General features: G+C 37.2%; 1 protein-coding gene across 1 annotated transcript; it reads left to right on the top strand.

Moving 5' to 3' along the window:
• Positions 1 to 292: 292 nt before the first annotated feature.
• On the top strand, positions 293 to 14,407 carry LOC121381363. Its single transcript, XM_041510648.1, has 5 exons — positions 293 to 334; positions 507 to 588; positions 2,721 to 2,873; positions 9,944 to 10,066; positions 11,552 to 14,407. Exons 2-5 carry the CDS (start codon positions 522 to 524, stop codon positions 12,622 to 12,624), a joined length of 1,416 nt encoding a protein of 471 aa, XP_041366582.1. The 5' UTR covers positions 293 to 334; positions 507 to 521; the 3' UTR covers positions 12,625 to 14,407.
• Positions 14,408 to 22,098: the final 7,691 nt, after the last annotated feature.

Raw genomic sequence — 22,098 nt, 5'->3', positions numbered from 1 at the left:
CTTCATTGTCTGAAAAACAATATTCTATTCGCTTACACTCATCAGGTACGTCTCATTCTAAGACAAATGGTAACTACGGGCCACCAATGTAGTATTGTCCATTATTCAGTGTGTGTATTCAGCGTGAGTTATCTATTTTTAAAATTAAATAATCGACTGTATAACATCTACATTAACAGTAATCCCCACGCGGTGATGTATCACACATATATCAATCATCATAACAATCATCTGTACGAACTCTGGAAGACTGGTTTAACAAACTATTCATTTGCTGTGTTTCGGTCTACAAACGAGGCTGCCTCTTACACTATCTCATTACGTAAAAAGTAAGGTATGGTTTTGTACCTTCCGCGTCATATTTGACCTCTCTCGCGCGCCGTCAGCTGACCCCCATGTCATTTCAAAATGTCTGTAGGCTGTCGAGCACATCAACTCTTAAGACTTTAATAAGCAGCCGAGGCGCCAGGACTTGTTATTTACAGCTTGTTTGTATTTTATTGTAGGTTTGCTGCTCCAACATGCACGCTCGCAGGGAATTACTCGTATTTTGGCTACTTTCGTTTGTACCAATCATTTTAACTCAAGGTAAGTACACACATTCTTCGGAATAATTTATTACGTTTGTGTTTTATAGAAGCCACTAGTTTCAATCGGTATTAGGCTATATATATATATTACATATTATGTAAATAAAGTCATACTGATAAAGCAATATTAAAAGTTTGCTTATAGTAGTCTTGCTCGATGCAAAGAAAAGAATCGTTTAGGAATTAAAAAGAGTTCTATTTCCTTCTGTACATTTAACTAAATTCGTGCTTTTTGGTTATCATGTGAACCATACAGTGCCACAATATATACTGTGTATATTTTTACTAAACATTCATTAATAATTCACTCATTTTTTCATTCATTCATTCATTCATTTAGTGTAAACTAAAACTATTGCCAATAAAGTCTTCGTAAAAATGTGATAGTTTGTAAAATCTATGAATATACATGTATAACAATTTAGGTCTTTTTTTTCTATTATTTTACTTTTATGTTTTTCCAAATATGTCAAAAAATCTACGGAGGTGATTTGCTTAATGCGAAGTCCAAATGTGCGAGTGGCATTTGGCTTCTCCTTGAAACAACTTCATATATGTATTATCTAAAACTGCATTGCGTGCTACATTTCTTGGCAACTACTTAATAATGGTGGCATAATGCAGAGAAAGCTTTGTACTTCTAGCACCCAAACGTACAAACTATCTACATGAGATGTTCTAAAAGCACCAAGACAAAGCCTAAGTCCCTGATTGTGTATAGGATTTAGCATCTGCAACCTAGACTTGCGTGCTGACCTATACACAATGCATCTATAATCAAGTTTAGATCTAACTAAAGATCTTACAGACGGAGCTTAACCTTTCGGTCTGCTCTCCATTCTGTATTACTAATAACCTTTAACATGTTAAGGGCCTTTAAGTCCTTCCTTTTAACATATTACAGATGGGGCACAAAAGGTAATTTCCTGTCAAATATAACCCCCACAAATGTATCCTCTTTTACCACTGGAATCGGACTTTTGTCCAGAAACAGCTGTGGGTCTAAATGGCGACCTCTTTCCTGGCAGGTATGCATACAAACAGTCTTTGACTTTGAGAATCGAAAGTCATTGTCAGTCGGAACCCATTGTTGAAGTTTATTCAAACAAAACTGCAACTGACGTTCGATAATACACATGTTGGATGATCTGTAGCACATCTGAAAATCATCGACATACAACAAGTAATCACCGCTAAGTTTTAAACACTGGGTGATGTTGTTAATGTTTACAGAAAATAGATTAACTGACAGGATGCCACCTTGAGGTACACCCATCTCTTTTGGGTGGGAATCTGATAAAGAGTATATACTCCTTCTATATACTCTCTTTTGCCGGTATGATTCCTAATATGTACATTGAATCCTTTTCTATTTTGTTTTGTCTTCTTCTTAGCCCCTGAAAGCAAAATAAGTTAACCACACATATTTTTATACATACACATGTGTGAATATATACATAATCATAAGAAACTTAGGTGTGTGTTTATAGTTGTTTGCAATTTGTATGGTATGTATGTATATAAACTATTTACAGTGTATCAAGAATATTGCGAAAATGTGATTCTGAACACCACAACACTGTCACTGTCACATTTTGATTTTGGAATACTAAATGTGTTAGCTTAAATGGACTATCCATTTTTAAAAGTTTTCGGCAAAAAACATAGTTTTTACATTATTAAAATTTACTTGCATTTTCTTGCTTACAATATGAATATGTCTATAACATTTGTGGACATCGTAATGTTTTGTAATATATCAATATCGATTTATTTTGGTCTAAATTAATTTTGTATGTAAGAATTCGGCAAAGGTCATTCCGTACAATTATTTACATTTAAAACGTATTAAAGTAAGATAGTGTTTATAAAAAGAGAAGAAAAAAGATGTTTTATTTTTGTGTAGAACGAACGGAAGTCTTACTAAGCCTGAAAACTCGGAGTAGTCCCTTTAATATACATGAAATGACATTTCTGTAAAGAAATATTCAATGTAATACCCACTGCGTAATTTATAATTATAATTACATATGTATGTCAAAATTCCTGTGCACAGTTTTGTTTGTTAATCTAAGAAAACTGAATATAAATGTATGCTATTCCATGATTTTTGTCTTTATCTGTTTGCAGGATACGGACAGGACCCGACTGGCGGCGAGAACTGCCGAGTTGTGGGATGTGGAACGAATGCCTACTGTACTAACGACTACAACAACCGCGTCACCATGTGCAGGTGCAGAGTGGGTTTCGAGATTTCGTCTACAAACACATCTAACTGTGTGGGTGAGTTGACGAGTTTCGATCATATATATCGTTCACGTGGCAGTGTATTTGTGTTGTATAACACTGAGTCTGCGGGTGTAGAGTGGGTTTCGAGGTTTCGTCTACAAACACGTCTAACTGTGTGGGTGAGTTGACAAGTCTCGATCATACACATCGTTCACGTGGCAGTGTATTTGTGTTGTATAACACAGAGTGTTTTCCCGTTCCAACAAATGATCTACAACAGGTAGTATATGTATTCGAACGTGGTGGTATATATTCTTCTTTTTCTTCGAAATCTCCGACAGGGACTCTAGTAACTTGAACAAATGTTGTTGTGCGCTGTAGGTTCTTCTTAGTTTCTTCTTCTTCTTCTTCTTCTTCTTCTTCGAACGCTCAGACAGGAACCCCGGTAGCTCGAACAAATATTCTCATGCAGATGTTCATTTGAAGGCCAGACTGCTTTCTTCTGGTCCTGGTAGTCAGGACAATGCTGCAGGAAATGATTGGCAGTCATAGAGGCTGTGTCATCATCACATGTTCGAATTTCTCCCACTCTGAATTTTGTGTACATGTTTTACTAGAGTTTACAGTACTCAATTCTAAGCCGTATCATTATCACTTAGTGTTTTCTTGAAAGTGTCGGTGGGCCCATTGGGCAATTTAGTGTTCCAGCCAGTGTACCAAAGAAAGAAACAAAGAAAGAAAGAAAGAAAGATTTTATTTATTATTAATGAAAATAATGTAGCGGGTTTCCTCACTAAGACTATATGTAAAAATTACCAAATGTTTGACATCCAACAGCCGACGATTAATAAATAAAATTGCTCTAGTGGTGTCGTTAAACAAAACAAACTATATTGAATCAGTCCGCCGCCAGAATGGCGAATTCTCTTGTTTTAACCTACGCTTCCTACCACCCGGCAAAAACATCAACTGCTCATCGGAAGCGTCGAAAGTATTCGTTTTGGCCAAGAAATCCAACGTTTGAAAGCCGAAAATGTACACTCCATTCCTACGCTATGGGCGCCGCCATCTTGGATAAATGCGATGTGGCGGTTCGTCGAGAGGAGATATCGCGGTTAGGTATAAAACGGGCATGTTGATTATCGCGGTATGGAACGAAACTGTACTTTGTAGTTTATATACAGGGATATATCGCGAATTGGAAGAAAACAAAGACGGAGTGTTGTAGAGTGATCTAGGTACTTGCCATTGGTATTGCAAACTCAATTTGTTTGGATTTGGCGCTTATCGAGTTTTGGAAAAGAGCTCTTCATATAGAAATCATATCCATATTATTGTGAACATTCATGATTCAATTATATCTAATGTAAATAGCCCCTGCGTGTGCTGTAACCTCACCGTGGTGCAGGGGTGTAACATTCTCTTTGAGAATGGCCAATACAGCACAAAATTGAAGTTTTGAGTAAAATTCAGTATCCGTAAAATTCTGTGATATTTGTGTTTTTGCACAGTTCTTTACACTGTTTTTTGTTTGTCTTGAATTTTTATATTGATGTTGATCATCACTTTATTTATTTGCATTACCATAGTTTGACACCCAATAGCCGATGTATTTTTCGTGCCGGGGTGTCGTTAAACATGCATTCATTCATTCATTCATTCATTCATTCATTCTAATGTAAATAGTTACGTTTCTAAGTTTTATGATTTACCAATGCATTTGGTCGAATTGAAAATTTAAAAAAAGTAATTTAAACAATTGTACCTATAAAAAATGGACATGGAGTGAAATTACGATACAATATCTAAAACTGATTGAATACGAAGCTAAATAATGATGACACAATGGACTGTCGTTGAGTGTAAGTTAAGTTAAACTCGGCGTTCGATTATTTTCGCTTGTGTGGGGTTAATTTTGGGGGCTTGGTGGATTTTTTGTGAGGATCGCTTTGTCAGGGTATATTTGCACAGCAGTATTATTAAATAACTATTAATTTAATAATTAAAGAAAGATAATTTTGATTTGTATTTCTTTTAAAAATTCCATGGTCAAGTAAATTTGCAGAAAAAGTTCAAATGGAAAAACATATATCAAGGTGTTACGTATTTTCGATAGAACAAGGGGAAACTATTAATAAAAAGCGAAAGATATTGTCCAAAATTATGAAAGGTGTATATAATAAATATACCATTCGCAATTCGTGAAAATATGGTTTTCACACATCACTCGTTGACATAAAAATTGTATTCGAAAAACACCATGAAATAGCCTTTATTTATTAAATTAATGCAATGTAATATTGGCCCCAACTGTGAAAGGCACAGCTTAATGGATTAGTTTTCTGAAATGTCTGTAACCATTATTTGTCCAGACAGACAGACCAAATAGCAGACGTGAGTGCCCTATTAACGTTAATTATATTATAGGGTCAGAAAGGCTACGAACTAAAATAACATTATATACAGTTTGAATATATATTTCGTATTGTAAAAAAATCGAAACTATTTGAGTTATAGCGTTAAAAATGATTATTAAATTAAACAATCATTTTTATTTAAATCTCGAATTTTTATATTGATGTTAATCATCACTTTATTTGTTTGCATTACCATAGTTTGACACCCAATTGCCGATGTATTTTTCGTGCTGGGGTGTCGTTAAACATTCATTCATTCATTAACAATCACAGAGTATGAGATAACTTCGGAACGTCTTAAACTAGTTCAAAGCGTGCATGTACATCTACCATTGGTCGTTCTAATTTGAAATTTTTCAACACAGAAAAATGCAATTTCAATAGCTGCGTACACGTACACGTACACGTACAATAACCGTTATAATTTGAATAATATCTACACATAAAAATGAAATTTTAATAATTGTGTACACGTACAAAAACGGTTATAATTTGAAAAACGCCCACACAAGAATGCAATGTCAATAACTGCGTACACGTATACGTACACGTACAGTAACCGTTATAATTTGAATAAACCCCGCACATAAAAATCCAATTTCAATAACTGCGTACACGTACGCGTACAATAACCGTTATAATTTGAATAATACCCACACAAAAATGCAATTTCAATGACTGTGTATACGTACACTTCGTACCAATGACTGTTATCAAAAAAGCAATTAAATGCTCACACAGAAAAATGCAATGTACACGTGCAGGTTCAATGACCTTTATAATTCGAAACAATGAACGAATGAATGAATGAATGAATGAATGAATGAATGTTTAACGACACCCCAGCACGAAAAATACATCGGCTATTGGGTGTCAAACTATGGTAATGCAAATAAATAAAGTGATGATCAACATCAATATAAAAATTCAAGGTTTAAACAAAAACAGTGTAAAGAACTGTGCAAAAATACAAATACAAATATCACAGAATTTTACGGACACCGAATTTTACTCTAAACTTCAATTTGTGCTGTATTGGCCATTCTCAAAGAGAATGTTACACCCCTGCACCACGATGAGGTTACAGCACGCGCAGGGGAATTCGAAACAATGCTCACAGATATTAATACCATTTCAATAATGAATGAATGAATGAATGAATGAATGAATGTTTAACGACACCCCAGCACGAAAAATACATCGGCTATTGGGTGTCAAACTATGGTAATGCAAATAAATAAAGTGATGATCAACATCAATATAAAAATTCAAGGTTTAAACAAAAACACCTGTGCAAAAATACAAATACAATATCACAGACGGAACCGAATTTTACTCTAAACTTCAATTTGTGCTGTATTGGCCATTCTCAAAGAGATGTTACACCCCTGCACCCGGTGAGGTTACAGCACGCGCAGGGGCATTTCATAACTGCGTATATATATATATATATATATATATATATATATATATATATATATATATATATATATATACAGGTACCAATAACCGTTGTAATAATTTTTTAAATGCCCACACATAAAAATGCCATTTGGTGAAGTTTTACCAAAAACAAAATTCCTCTGGAGAAATATTTGGTGTGTGAGTTGCGCTTGGGGCGTAATTGTGACACGGGATGACATGAAGGGTCTTTGAAGAGTCGTGACGTGGGAAACAAAGATGGACTGTCTGACAGTCTCAATCAGAATAAGTAATGAGTGAATTCCATTGTTCATAGGCGTCGCGCTTCACACTTAAGTCTCGCATTATCACGTGACACTGTGAGTCAGAAGAAAGGAATGTCTGTTGAACGACACCATAGCGGGTCATAATTTTAGTAAGCGGGTCTTATGTGCCAACACACGGTTATTCAGATTTCTTTGGTAATATTAATGGCTCCTATGCCTTAGATTATTGGAATCCTTTTACTTTTTTTAAAGAAATATTTTATTTAACGACGCATTGAACACATTTTAATTACGGTTATAATATGGCGTCGGATGGAAGCCTTGCCTATTATGATACTGATATCACCACATTCAACTTTTTTTTCTTTTTTTTCTTTTTTTTATATACTTTTTAAAATATATATATCCTTTCGTTTGGCGTTCTGAGTGTACCAAAATAAAGTTTCAAAGAATTGCCAGTGGAACGAAAGTAACAAAATAACAATTGAAAAAATATCCTTTCGACTTGTGCGGGGACACGATTTTAATTTATCGTTCACATTGTATAATTTATGTTCATCTTTTTCTTTTTTTTAATAATGGTGTATCTTTTTCACATTTCTATCAAATATATCTAATGACCATTAACGTGCGACAATGAGGACGCAACAACAATATTCAAACTCAAAACACTGAAATGGATTTAAAATATTTCGTTGGAACTTTAAGGGAAAACGCATGATACATGTATATCAAACGTTCACGCATAAGCGTGCTAGACGGGAGGCGGGGGTGCCTCCCCCCAGTCCTGAAGAAAATCCTAAAATTTGGGCAAAAAAAAGACACAAGAAGTCGACCAAAATGAGCCGGCCTGAACACTTTTCACCATGTATTTCCATCATTCTACCCACAATATTACGTGTAATCCATGTAAAAATGCGTGGCGATTCGTTTGCAACCCCTTTAGCAGTAGAAGTTTGTTTTGTTTAACGACACCACTAAAGCACATTCATTAATTAATCATCGGCTATTTGGATGTCAAACATTTAGTAATTTTGACACGTAGTCATCAGAGGAAACCCGATACATTTTTCCTAATGCAGCAAGGGATATTTTATATGCATTTTCTCTCAGACAGGAAAGCACAGTTGTGGTGCACTGGTTGGAACGAGAGAAAAAAACAATCAGCTGAATGGATCCACTGACGTGGTTCGATCCTGCGACGCAAGTACCCCAAGCGAGCACTTAACCGACTGAGCTAAATCCCGCCCACCTGTTTGGCATTAATGCTATTATAAATAAATGTTGCAATCTAGATTCGGGCATGTTTGTTTAATTCGGTCAAAAACCAGCCGGCCCCCTACAAAAATAGGAACCCGTACGCCAATGAGTTCACATAATTATCAAGCTACTTTAACTGATCGAATTACTCCCATCTTTGGTAGCGTAGTGGTTAAGACATCGGAAAGTCATGGAACCCGTACGCCAATGAGTTCACATAATTATCAAGCTACTTTAACTGATCGAATTACTCCCATCTTTGGTAGCGTAGTGGTTAAGACATCGGAAAGTCATGGAACCCGTACGCCAATGAGTTCACATAATTATCAAGCTACTTTAACTGATCGAATTACTCCCATCTTGGTAGCGTAGTGGTTAAGACATCGGACAGTCATGGAACCCGTACGCCAATGAGTTCACATAATTATCAATCTACTTTAACTGATCGAATTACTCCCATCTTTGGTAGCGTAGTGGTTAAGACATCGGACAGTCATGGAACCCGTACGCCAATGAGTTCACATAATTATCAATCTACTTTAACTGATCGAATTACTCCCAGCTTTGGTAGCGTAGTGGTTAAGACATCGGAAAGTCATGGAACCCGTACGCCAATGAGTTCACGTAATTATCAATCTACTTTAACTGATCGAATTACTCCCATCTTTGGTAGCGTAGTGGTTAAGACATCGGACAGTCATAGGCTCCCATTTTTGTAGAGGGGCAGGCTGGTTTTTGCCCGAATTAAACGAAAATGTCCGAATCTGAATAACAACATTCATTCATATTGGCATGACTACCAAACAGCTATATAGGGTTACAAACGAATCACTACGCATTTTTGCATGGGTTACAACTAGTTTTGTGTGTAAAATGATGGAAATAAATGGTAAAAACGTCTCAGGTTACCACATTTTGTCCGAATTTGAGGATTTGCTCCAGCACTAGAGGGGCAGTTGTCTAAAATTCTGATAATCAATTTCACAACCTGTTTTTGCTTTCGTTTTCAGTTTTGATTGTAAAGCGACACCAAAGCGATAATTCCTCTTTTCGGAATCATAATATAAATAATAATATTTTATTCGTGTTTGTTACAAGTATTTTGAAATTAATGTTTGGACTGCTTTTCAATTTTTAACATTTGCTTCCATCATGAAAATAACGGACATTTTAAACTGTGAAGAACACGTATGCATTACATTGAAGCGTTTATATTTACAGATATTTACGAGTGTAGTCATTGCCTGGTGTCTGAACATGGGCAATGTATCAATACATTGGTGTGTTTATATTTCAGATATTTACTAGTGTAATCATTGCGAGGTGTCTGGACATGGGCAGTGTATCAATACATTGGTGTGTTTATATTTTCAGATATTTACGAGTGTAGTCATTGCGAGGTGTCTGAATATGGGCAATGTATCAATACATTGGTGTGTTTATATTTATAGATATTTACTAGTGTAGTCATTGCGAGGTGTCTGAACATGGGCAATGTATCAATACATTGGTGTGTTTATATTTACAGATATTTACGAGTGTAGTCATTGCGAGGTGTCTGGACATGGGCAATGTATCAATACATTGGTGTGTTTATATTTTCAGATATTTACGTTTGTAGTCACCGCAAGGTGTGCGAACATGGGGAATATATCAATACATTGGTGTGTTTATATTTTTCGATATTTATGAATGCAGTCACCGCGAGGTGTGCGAACATGGGGAGTATATCAATACATTGGGGTGTTTATATTTTCAGATATTTACGAGTGCAGTCACCGCGAAGTGTGCGAACATGGGGAGTGTATCAACACATTTGGCGGGTTTCACTGCAGATGTTTCCCCGGATACATACCTGCCGCTGACAGTACCTTTTGTCTCTGTAAGTAGGACTCCTCCTTCAACTGTGTTCTTACGAGTAGTTAAATGACTTCTACAATCAACAGAATTAAAAATCATAATCACTGACATATAATTACTGCAAAGAGAATAAATATCACTGATATGATACTCTTGAACCGCCATCAAAATATGATTGGTTATACATGTATATGTAACAATGACTATTATAACAGTCTCTTTTTTATTAAAACTATTCTAGCGCATAGCAGTCAATTAAAACAATTTTTGATATGTCGCCTTTTTTTTCTCTTCTGTTTTTTTTTTTCTGACACCATATAACCGTAAATAAAATGTGTTGAGTGCGTCGTTAAATAAAACATTTCCTTCCTTCCTTCCTTCCTTCTGGTTTTGTTTTTGTTTTGTTTGTGTGTATAATTTGCATGAATTTGAATTTACAAGTAAACCCCGTTCGTGTGCACTTATTTGTGGGACCGTGACTTCGTCCTGGTATAATTTAACTACGTGTGTTGTAAGCAAATTCGTTCTTATATAATTTATACATGTTTTGTTATGAGTGTACTGGTTCGTGTATAATGTACATAAGTAGGGGGATTATTATTGTATAATTTTACATGGAGATTTTGTCACGAGCGACATCGCCGGTTAATAATTTACATATGAGCTTTGTGTTAAGCAACCTCGTTCGTGTATAATTTACATAAACGTTTTGTTGTAAATGGTCTCGTTCATATAAATATACATATATGTATATGTGCATGTGGATCCCAACTAAACTTATTAAATTATTCGATAAGTGTCCATCTGGTTCGTCTTGTTAATCATATAATTCAACTAAACTTGTTAAACTATTCGATAAGTGTCCATCTGGTTCGTCTTGTTAATCATATAATTCAACTAAACTTGTTAAACTATTCGATAAGTGTCCATCTGGTTCGTCTTGTTAATCATATAATTCAACTAAACTTATTAAACTATTCGATAAGTGTCCATCTGGTTCGTCTTTTTAGACATATTATTAAACTAAACTTGTCATTGTTTTTTGTTACAGTATCCATCTAGTTCTTCTTATTAATCATATAATTCAACTAAACTTGTTAAATTATTTGTTAAATATGGACCTGTTTCTTCGTACAATTTAACTAAGCTTTATTTAATTATTTGTTAAATTGTTGACCTCAGTGTTGTATAATTACCTAACTTGTTAAATAATTTGTTGATATATGGGCATGCTTCAAACCAATACCACAAAACATAGTACGTTTACGTTTGCGACTAACAGTTATACCTGTTTGGAATCTATTTAACGCAGACATTTACATGATTACGGAAGATGGAGCATTTTAAGGACAAAAATAAAAGAAATATGTGTACTTCAAACTATATTAGTTGTACTGTTAATAGTAATACGAATTGACATTTACGTTTACGTGCAAAACTAGGCTTGAGAAATTAGACACTGGTTCTTGTATAATTCAACTAAGATTGTTTCCACGTTGTTCTTTAGTGGCAGACTGGGCTCCACAGACTGATCCATGGGCTGATTTCTGGGGATTCATGGGACCAAGCAGCAAACAAAGCGAGCCAGCTTTCGACTACAACAACCCGTGGGGATACAACGGTCCGCTGAGCCCCAACTACATCGACAGCAGTTATCATGCCCCGTCGAATTACCAAGACCAGGGGAGCAAATACACCATCCCATCGAGAGGCCCTTCGGCTGCCAACAACAGAGACATGTTTGGAGCATCACAGCAAAACAGCGTCCAGCAAGGAAGAGGTTTAGACCGTGCTTCACAGTACCTTCCCCAGGGTCAGTCTTTCGTTGATCCTATGACTCAGGGAAATACCAACACTCAAGGGTCTGGCTTCACCACGAAACAGGATCCGTGGCTGACGTCTAGTTTCTCAGACACTGTGAAGACATCACTGATGGAGCCGCATGTCCTGGATCCAGCTGTAACGGGGAGCTCTACTGGACTAGATCCTTGGAATACTCCAACAAATCCTCAAGGACCTACACAGTCTGGAAAGTCCACATCGTTTTCGACCGGTCCCACTCTGTCCACGGGGGCGTCAGGAGGTGGACTACCAGTCAACACTCTGGACACTGCTGCTTCCAAGCAGTGGGCTAACGACCCGTGGAACACCCAGACCAACCCACTGGATCCTCTGGGTCAATCCCAGGTTGTAGATGTACCGCAGACTCTTCTGACCGAGGGAACGATTGACCGACACATGGGAATTGACAAAAACACTCTGAACTCCAACAGTATTACGTCTGGAGCCGCCGCCGTCCCTCAGTCGTCCAACTTCCCGCGAGATCCCAACTCCATTTCGTACCAGAAGGATGCGCAGTGGCTCAATTTCGGACAGTCTAGCGTCAACTCGGAACCCGCTGTGAGGACAACGTGGGAAGCGACGTCACCCATGTCTCGGAAGCAGTCGAGCCAGACCTCTGTAAGCGCAACATCACAGAATCAAGTGGCATCCAAGAACGCTGAACTGATGCCACCGCCAGACAATCTAACTGGTCACCCCTTGTTGCTCTATCTCATATTGCAAAACATGTGGCAATAGGTGGATCAAATACACATTTAGGCTTAGTTTTCATTGACACATTATTATTTTATTTTTTGTGGGACCCAAATCCATAAATATTACGTCATTCTTGGGCATGCCATTTCATCTTCAGCTATGTTTGAACAATAATTTGCAAGTGATTTGACTGAGAAGCACATTGAATTGGTCAGGGATAATTTGTTACTGTACATTCTTCAAACGTTCATAAGAAAATAAGTGAGAGGGCCAATATCATGTGTATCAGGTATCAGGTGTTTGTTTGTTGCTGTCTTTTTTTTTTTGCTGTCTTTTTTTTTCTTTCCTTTTTTCTAGGTTTTGCAGAAGTCGTAGTAACAATAAGAACTTATTACACACAATTGGTGAAGTATTTTGAAGTAGAGAGAAATAATATAAGCTATAACAATGAGGTCAATAGGTGAAGAATGAATCGCATACCATCAGTTTCGTTCTTTAACAAAATCCCTCCAACGGAAAGGTACTACAGAGGTGCGCACTGCTGGGGGGAAAAAAACAAAAACAAACAAAACAACGCGTCAATGAAAACTAAGCCTGAAACGGGGGATTAATATCGGATACATCCTCGTCTGATAACAACAGGTACACAATTAAATATATATTGTCATAATGTCACATACTGTACACACACACACACACACACACACACACACACACACACACACACACACACATGAGACTGTTAATCATACCAGACATATACAGATATTGTTTGATAACACCAAACAATATACACGTGTTGTGTGGCAAATTAATTGGGTACATATTGTTCACAATTCTTCTCGTATAAGCGTGTTGAATAATACCCTACACGGAACACGTGCTGTTTGATAATAGTTAATACCAGACACGTAACTCGTTGTTAAATGATGTCAGGTAAGAGAATACCTGGAATTTCTGTGTATAATATTAAGAAGCCCGGGTTATCGTGCACTGAGTCTACAGGATTGGTGTAATTATTTACAAAGAGGCGTCCAAATGGATGTGCATAGAATAATATTTGAAGTATGGAACTGTTAATATATTTTTGATATGGCTCAAGTTATTTTGAAGAGAAGCCCAGATAAGTGTCTAAATATTTAAGTTAACATAGACAAATAAACTGTATAATTTTAATTGTTGGTTGCAAGGCCTTTTTCAGACAGTGTTAACATAGACAAATAAACTGTATAATTTTAATTTTTGGTTGCAAGGCCTTTTCCAGAAACTGTTAATAAATCTCACTGAACTAAATTATATTTATATTTGCTGATGCGTGTTAACTAACAAAACGTAAAAGAGTATATAAAAACAAGAATATTTATTATCGAAAATGTTCAGTAACTGAATTATGAATAAACGAAAATCCGAACAAAACAAAAAGCTGGAGAATAATTGAACGAAACTTTTACGTGTTTAGCTATTGAACTGTGCAACATCTGAAGACTTTAAAAATTGAGATCTAGTGAACAAAACTATTATAATATTATAATATATGGTGTCTTTAAATGTTGAACAATAAGTGCATAAATATCGGAGATTTTCAAACATTGAACAACAGGCGAACAATAATTAGCCGTTCCCAAGCATTGAAATGTATAGAAAAAAAACGTTTGAAGAAATGAAATATTGAAATGTACATGGACCATTTGACTCTTTAACTGTTTCACTTTAAATTAACGAAATGTCGGATCTTGATATGCTTAATTGTACATTTGACATCTGAGTCTACTGTTTGTCGGTGGAAATATCGACCGTATGTATTGTAATAAAGATACAAATGTTACTTTGTTGGCGATTTTGATTACTTTTTTATGTTGTTGTTTTCTTAAAACTAAACTACATGTATAACTTAAAGAAGGTTCCTAGGTGAAGAACAAACAAAATACCCCTAACTACAGGAGCCAATCCAAGAGTATGATCCTGGGGTGCACACCTCTCCTCCAAAATTCGAAGTGCTTGTAAAATTCAGTGTTAGGCAGATGAATTCAATGTATTTATTGTTTTTTAATGGGGATCATGCAATGTCTTGGTCAACATGATATCATATTTGTGTGGAAGATTATAATATAGATTATGATAATATATATTAGTGTACTTTTAAATACTATAACTGCCATTTATAAATGTTGCATCCACTTGAATACTGTAAATGCCCTATTTAAACAACGTTTCACCAGGCACGGTAAAAGCACGTAGACATTGGGGGGGCTGACTGATATTGGGGAGGGGGGCTGATTGAGATTGGGGAGAGGGCTGACTGAGATCAAGGGCGCAAAGCAAAGTCTCTTGCATTCTACAAGTAAAATTCATCTCTGCCTTACGATTTACTACCAGTAATATGTTTTTATTCATAATTATTCGGGGCCTACAGCCCCCCCCCCCCCTCCCCTCCTGTTCCGCCGTGTCTGTGCACCCAATTTTCATAGAAAACTCTGCATTTGTCCCTGTATTAACAGAGAAAAGATTACATATTTTCATCTCATGGTTTTGATGATCGATCACCATTTCTCTTTTTCAAACTTAAAAACTTATAAAATTCCTGTTAACCGATAACTGCTACTGTACGCATGAGTATGATAAGAATGTCTGCCAGATCTGTATATCAAAGGATGCGTATTTGCGTGTCCCTGCGTTTTATTCAAGCACTGATGAAAACAGAGGAATGAATATATGTTCATTTAACAATTAGATACATTGTATCAGCACATTTCAGAGGTTGTCATCTCGTATCCTTCGGAGTCGGGCCCGTCCGCACCACTATACAAACCCATGACGACTGGACTATACCCTAGTCTGATACTCTCTCTCGTTCAGACGGATCCGGCTTCTCAAGATCTGTATTTCAGCACAGCACTACACCTTCAACGTCTATCGACTGTCAATCTAGGGGTTTTCTTGACGGGATGCAACCCATCTCGTCCCTTTAAGCTGTGCACCCAAAGGGCCTTAACGAGGCCTTAACGCGTGGACATATCGATCGGACTTTAAACTTTTAGATCTGCGTTCAAAATTTTATGTCGAAATTACTTCTTTATTTTAATATTATTAAATAGTCCGATCCTCTCTTCTTTCTCTTATTTAATTTTGGACTGTCCCTAAAATGCTCCAAATTATATAAATATTCGGCCGAGCAGTCAATTCTTTTTTATTTTTGGCTTGTAACGTTTTTTTTATTTTTTATTTATTCTATTAACTTTGCCCATTTTCAACATCCAAACTCTCACTCACCCACCCACCCACCCTCCATCCCGAGTAAGGCCACCGATCTTATCGGAGGTCGGACTCGGGATGGGCGTGTTCGAAACCCTAGTGGTATATGGCCGTTAAATTAGTTATCATCATCATCATCATCATCATCATCATCAGAGGTTGTACTATATCAAATAGAATCCCATAGCCGACAATACTAATGTATGTGGCTAAAATACTATATGCAATATATATGAACCAAATGTTGACTCATAAAGATGAGTAGTTCAACCCCTTCTCCAAAGGTCTTAACTGAAGAAAGTGGAACCTTTTAATGGCTCATGTTTTGATATGACGGGATGTTTATACAATGACTCTATGTTTTGCACAAAACTGACTGCCATGACCTTTCTTTGAAGTGTATTTACCACAGTAATAAATCTCGTGCGTATGACAAACATATTTTCGGTGGCCGTGTTACATCTAAGATAAAAGAACTGTTTTCTTCCAACAATGTGTTGTGTACTATTTTTGTCATCCAGATGGTACCTTGTCACGTTTATCATGCAAATAGGTGAGAGCTGAAAGAAAAGGAAAGGTATATATCAATTTGTTTAACCACTAAATATTTATTTAAAGGGACTATCGACAACCGGCCTCGGTGGTGTCGTGATTAAGCCACCGGACATAAGGCTGGTAGATATTGAGTTCGCAGCCCCGTACCGGCTCCTGTCCATTGCGTTTTAACGACTCATTGGGTATGTGTGTAAGACCACTACACCCACCCCTCTCTCTCTCAATCTCTCTCTGTCTGTGTCTGTCTATCTCTCTCTCTCTCTCTCTCTCTCTCTCTCTCTCTCTCTCTCTCTCTCTCTCTCTCTCTCTCTCTCTCTCTCTCTCTCTCTCTCTCTCTCTCTCTCTCTCTCACAAACCACTAACAACTAACCCACTGTCCTGGACAGATAGCTTAGGTGTGTGCCCAGAACAACGTGCTTGACTCTTAATTCGATATAAAAAAACCAAGTTGAAATTAATGAATGAATGAAAGTTTTCGGCGATTGTTGGAGATGATGTCGACCAACATAGACTTTTTTAAACGAAAGTAATTGAATATTAAAAAAAACATTTTTTCTAAATTAAATATTTCTTTCTGATCTTCCTGATGTTTGCACTAGAAGAAGCGTCATTTATTTGCCTAAAATATAAGTTTTCGTGCGTACGAAATTATTGGGATACCAAATCCAGTTTGGGCAAATTACAAATATTAGGACGACCAGAAACACATTCAATATACAAGAAAATATGTTTAATGTGTACTACTAGTCGTTACAAAATGTTATAAATAAAAAGCATTATTTTAATTTTGGCGTTCACTATATATAGAGAACTGGTTACCGTCTCGAGATATCGGCTTTATCCTTCGACGGTTTGAATGGCGAATGACGCGAGGCTCTGTCGTGTGGCACTTGCCATTCAAGCTGGATAGGAAAAAACCGATATCTTAAGACAGTAAGCAGTTATTTTATTTATGCTGCAATCTACATCAAACGAAATATTATTTTAATGAAGTGTTTTGTTTCACAACTTTATCGTTTTTCAGAGTAGTATGTCAACATCTGTCGAACGCCTTGCCGCCTACAATATCTCTACACCAAAACTAAATAAACATCTTACAATGCAGCAAACTCAGGAATGTCCCTTTAGTAACAACAGTATATTTCTTATTTTTACAATAACAAAATTGTCTTTTAAAAATTACAACATTCAACTGAAAAGTAAAGAATAACTTTCAACAATACAACATAACTTTGCTGATCATAACTAGCGTCCCAAAAGGCTGTATAGAAATTTATCTTGTCAACATATCTCGACAATACATACAGAAATTGCAAGATAAATTATTATATAGGGCTGGATGAAACCCCGGAGCCGCAGGCAAAGCGTTTCATGCAGGACACGTTCAAGAGCAATAAAGAAACCAAAAATACTCATGAAATACATACATATATATATATATACGTGACATTGTATTTATTACTTGCTGTACACCGAGAGATGGATGAGACATATATTTAACACGAATTTAGCTCATTTTAAACCACGAACGGGCGGGACGTAGCCCAGTGGTAAAGCGCTTACTTGATGCGCGGTCGGTTTCGGATCGATCCCCGTCGGTGGACACATTGAGCTAATTCTCGTTCCAGCCAGTGCACCATGACTGGTATATCAAAGGCTATGGTATGTGCCATCCTGTCTGTGGGATGGTGCATATAAAAGATCCTTTGCTAGTAATGGAAAAATTTAGCGGGCTTCCTCTCTAAGATTATGTGTCAAAATTACCAAATGTTTGACATCCAGTAGCCGATGATTAATAAATCAATGTGCTCTGGTGGTGTCAATAAAAGAACCCAAAACTTTTTTTTATCTCAACTGTGGTTATTTTGGTGTGCAGGAATATATGCACGGGGTGGTCTTTGGTGTGGCGAGCGAAGTTTATAGGGTAGGGGGGTGTCGAGTCATGCTCCCCGCTAAATATCTTTTAAACAATTTGTTAGAGCAGCTCCTGAGAGAGAGAGAGAGAGAGAGAGAGAGAGAGAGAGAGAGAGAGAGAGAGAGAGAGAGAGAGAGAGAGAGAGAGAGAGAGAGAGAGAGAGAGAGAGAGACAGACAGACAGACAGACAGACAGACAGACAGACAGAGAGACAGAGAGAGAGATGAACAGACATACACAGAACAGAGAGAGTAAGACGGACAGAGAAAAATACGGAGCGAAAAGAGAGAGTATATCATGGCCATTCTACCTCATCACGACATGTTTCCCGGGCTATTACCACTTAAACATGACTAATTCCATCGCGTATGTTTCACTGTCAAACAATCACAAGCTTCTGCTTCTGTGAGGAGCCGGGATGAAATGTGATGTCGCAAGCCAACTCTTTAAAGATAATTCTCATAAGGTTTTCTTCTTTTTTATACTGTGAGAGTAGTATCCATAGTACATGCACGGATTATTGATAGTAAATCTTAAGGCAGAGATGAATTTTATTTGTAGAATGCAGGAAATTTGATTTCAGGACATCTAGTTTTTACAATGTTACGTCCTCGATCTCATTGAGCCCTCCCCAATCCCAATATCTACTTGCTTCCGCCGTGCCTGTAGTAAGGGATATATTCCGTTCACTTCCTTGGTTGTACCAGGTCTTCTGTTCTTTACCCAAAACACTGTACACCTGTCAAAGACAAAAATATAATATACACCAACATATACAATAAAATATACACTAAATATACACCTTCAAAATTTGTACTTTAGAAATGTCTTCTTTAGCCATGCTTTGTTGTTATTTGGTGGGGGGTTATGGGTTTTGTGGGGGGGGGGGGGGGGGGGGTTGGGTTTTTAAATATTTTGTGGTGATATTTATTTTAGGATTTGGTTTTCGTTTTTGTTGTTTATCTTTTTTACACCTGACTTCGGAGCTATGTGATATGATCACAATTTCTTGATGTCTGTTGTTTCAAGAGAACTAATTGGAAGGCATTATTTGGCTTGTCAAAACACGATCGTGGTGTTGAACATCATTGTTGTACCAATTTCCACGTACTTAGAATTGTTCAGGAGCGAGTGCAGGGAATAGTGTTGAGTGTCGAACACCCATCGCTCCCCCCCCCCCCCCCCCCCAACTAAGAATTGTTTAGGCGCGAGGGCAGGGGTGGAGTTCAAAGTCAAAAACCCATCCCTCACTAAAATTCTTTAGGCGCGAGTGCAGGGGTAGGGTTGAGGGTCGAACACCCATCCCCCCACTAAGAATTGTTCTGGCGCGAGTGCAGGGGTGGGATTGAGAGTCAAATTACATACCCAACTATTATTTCAAGCTAAAGGGGTTTTTTTTAATGTATTTTTCGGGAGAGCATGACGTAACGTAATGTGCTTGCCCAAAACCGTATTCACCGTGACCCATCCATTATGAAATACATCGATCCTAACTACAGAGAGAATATTACGTCGCGCTGCCTTTAAGATTTAATATATAAATATGTATATGTATATGTATATGTATATGTATATGTATATGTATATGTATATGTATATGTATATGTATATGTATATGTATATGTATATGCACACACACACACACACACACACACACACACACACACACACACACACACACAGATATATACATACACAGATATATACATACACACACACACACACAGATATATACAATATATATATATATATATATATATATATATATATATATATATATATATATATATATATATAATGTTGCTAATATTAAGCCCTTCACTGAGACTCAAACATGTGCCTTCACCAAACAACTAGACAATATGGCCTCAGACCACAATTAATTACACTGTTTTCTCATATAGCCCCAGTGGCTGTAGCACTTTTATTAATTTCACCAGGCCATTGGCATTTCACAAGAAACCGTACCAGCCTGGGGCAAATGAACACGCAAAAGGACGACCCCTGTTGTCCACCTCTTGTTCACGTCATATCAATGTAAACAAACACACGTGGGCTAAGGGACTGAATCACACCCATTTCTGTGTATTTTATACAAATGTTGCATGACTTCAAGGTACTGTGGGGGACAGTATGCAGTATCCAGTGTAAACCAAGTGCACATATTCACTAACCGCATTCTCTTCCCTGTCAAACCCAGTGTAACAATTCGGCATACAAAGCAGCTACCTAGCCATTAATCACATAACAAGAAAACTTTATTTTCTCGCATTCGTTTCCGTATTTTGGGCAACCAAATGGGTGGATAACTCTAGTCTGATGCCATATAATCGCTGCACAAGGGGAATAACCGTAGGTTCTTTGCGTAAGGGAGCTAGCTATAGTCGTGTTTACAAAAACCTGCACTTCTCCAAGCAAAATGCTTACAAATAAGTATGTGACAAAGAGTTCAGTTATTGCTTAATGTCACGCGACAACGAAACAATGAACACCAAATTATGAAAATCTACTAATATATAAAGTCAGTTTGTAGTTATATCGTTGGGATTAATTTTTTGACAGGAAAAGAAAGAAAGAAATGTTATATTTAATGACGAACTCAACACATTTTATTTACGGTTATAAGGCGTCAAACATATGGTTAAGGACCACACAGATAATGAGACAGGAAACCCGCTGTCGCCACTTCATGGGCTACTCTTTTCGATTAGCAGCAAGGGATCTTTTATATGCACCATCCCACAGACAGGGTAGTACATACCACGGCCTCTGATATACCAGTTGTGGTGCAATGGCTGGAACGATTTTTGACAGGAATTGAATAATTCGAGAGTGAACCCTATTTCGCTTCAACTTATTTTGTTTATTTCAGAACCAGTTCTTAACGTTACTAATATCAGTTACTTTTGTCAAGCAATTTCAAATAAAAACAAGCCCCCTCATTGGCAGTTGCGGATTCAGGATTTTGTAAAGGGGGTAACAACATTGTTTACAAATGGGCAAGTTTATGTATCTTGAAAGCAAATGAGCCGAGCTCCTAAATACATGCAGGTCTGTAGGGTGTTTCGGGGACAGGCTCCTGGAAATATTTAAAATAAAGATGTTCAGAGACGCATTTTGAGAGCAATTTAGTGCTGTATATTGTGGAGTATGAATTTAAAAAAAAGTAATTAAACCTGAACAACAAAACCGTAAAACATGATCAGGGCCGTATCTCTGCACAATGCAGAGTCGAATGGGCATTTGGCAAAATAGTGTTTGATTCCATGATTCTCTTTCTGGTGTCTCTTCTATAGGAGGGCTGCCAGTCTCAAGGAGATCATTTATTGGAGATGTCATCCCTCGTTCAAGGCCACAAAGAGGACTGCCACTCCCAGACTAGTCTACTACATCAAAACTAGCATCGGACATAACTCATTAGAATAAGTACAGCTGTGATGTCATGCACTGATATCAGGTGTTCCGGCTCTTCAGACGGGAGAGGGGAGGACGTAGTCCAGTGGTAAAGCGCTCGCTTGATGCGCGGTCGGTTTAGGATCGATCCTTGTCGGTGGCCCCATATGTCTATTTCTAGTTTCAGCCACTGTTCTATAACTGGTGTAACAAAGGCTGTTGTATGTACTATCCTGTCTTTGGGAAGGAAATGTTTTATTTAACAACGCACTCAACACATTTTATTTACGATTATATGGCGTCAGACATATGGTTAGGGACCACACAGATATTGAGAGAGGAAACCCGCTGTCGCCACTTTATGGGCTACTCTTTTCGATTAGCAGCAAGGGATCTTTTAT

The sequence above is a fragment of the Gigantopelta aegis genome, chromosome 9 (genome assembly GCF_016097555.1).
Source record: "Gigantopelta aegis isolate Gae_Host chromosome 9, Gae_host_genome, whole genome shotgun sequence".
Classification (NCBI taxonomy): Eukaryota; Metazoa; Mollusca; class Gastropoda; order Neomphalida; family Peltospiridae; genus Gigantopelta; species Gigantopelta aegis.
Note: the sequence above shows the minus strand (reverse complement) of the source record. Positions and strands in the feature narration are given on the sequence as shown.

What these genes read in the sequence shown, in the direction of transcription:
- LOC121381363 (XM_041510648.1), top strand. Translation starts at nt 522, where the DNA reads ATGCACGCTCGCAGGGAATTACTCGTATTTTGGCTACTTTCGTTTGTA. An exon ending in AAACACATCTAACTGTGTGG is followed by an intron (nt 2,874 to 9,943) that starts GTGAGTTGACGA and finishes TTATATTTTCAG; the next exon opens with ATATTTACGAGTGCAGTCAC. An exon ending in TGACAGTACCTTTTGTCTCT is followed by an intron (nt 10,067 to 11,551) that starts GTAAGTAGGACT and finishes GTTGTTCTTTAG; the next exon opens with TGGCAGACTGGGCTCCACAG.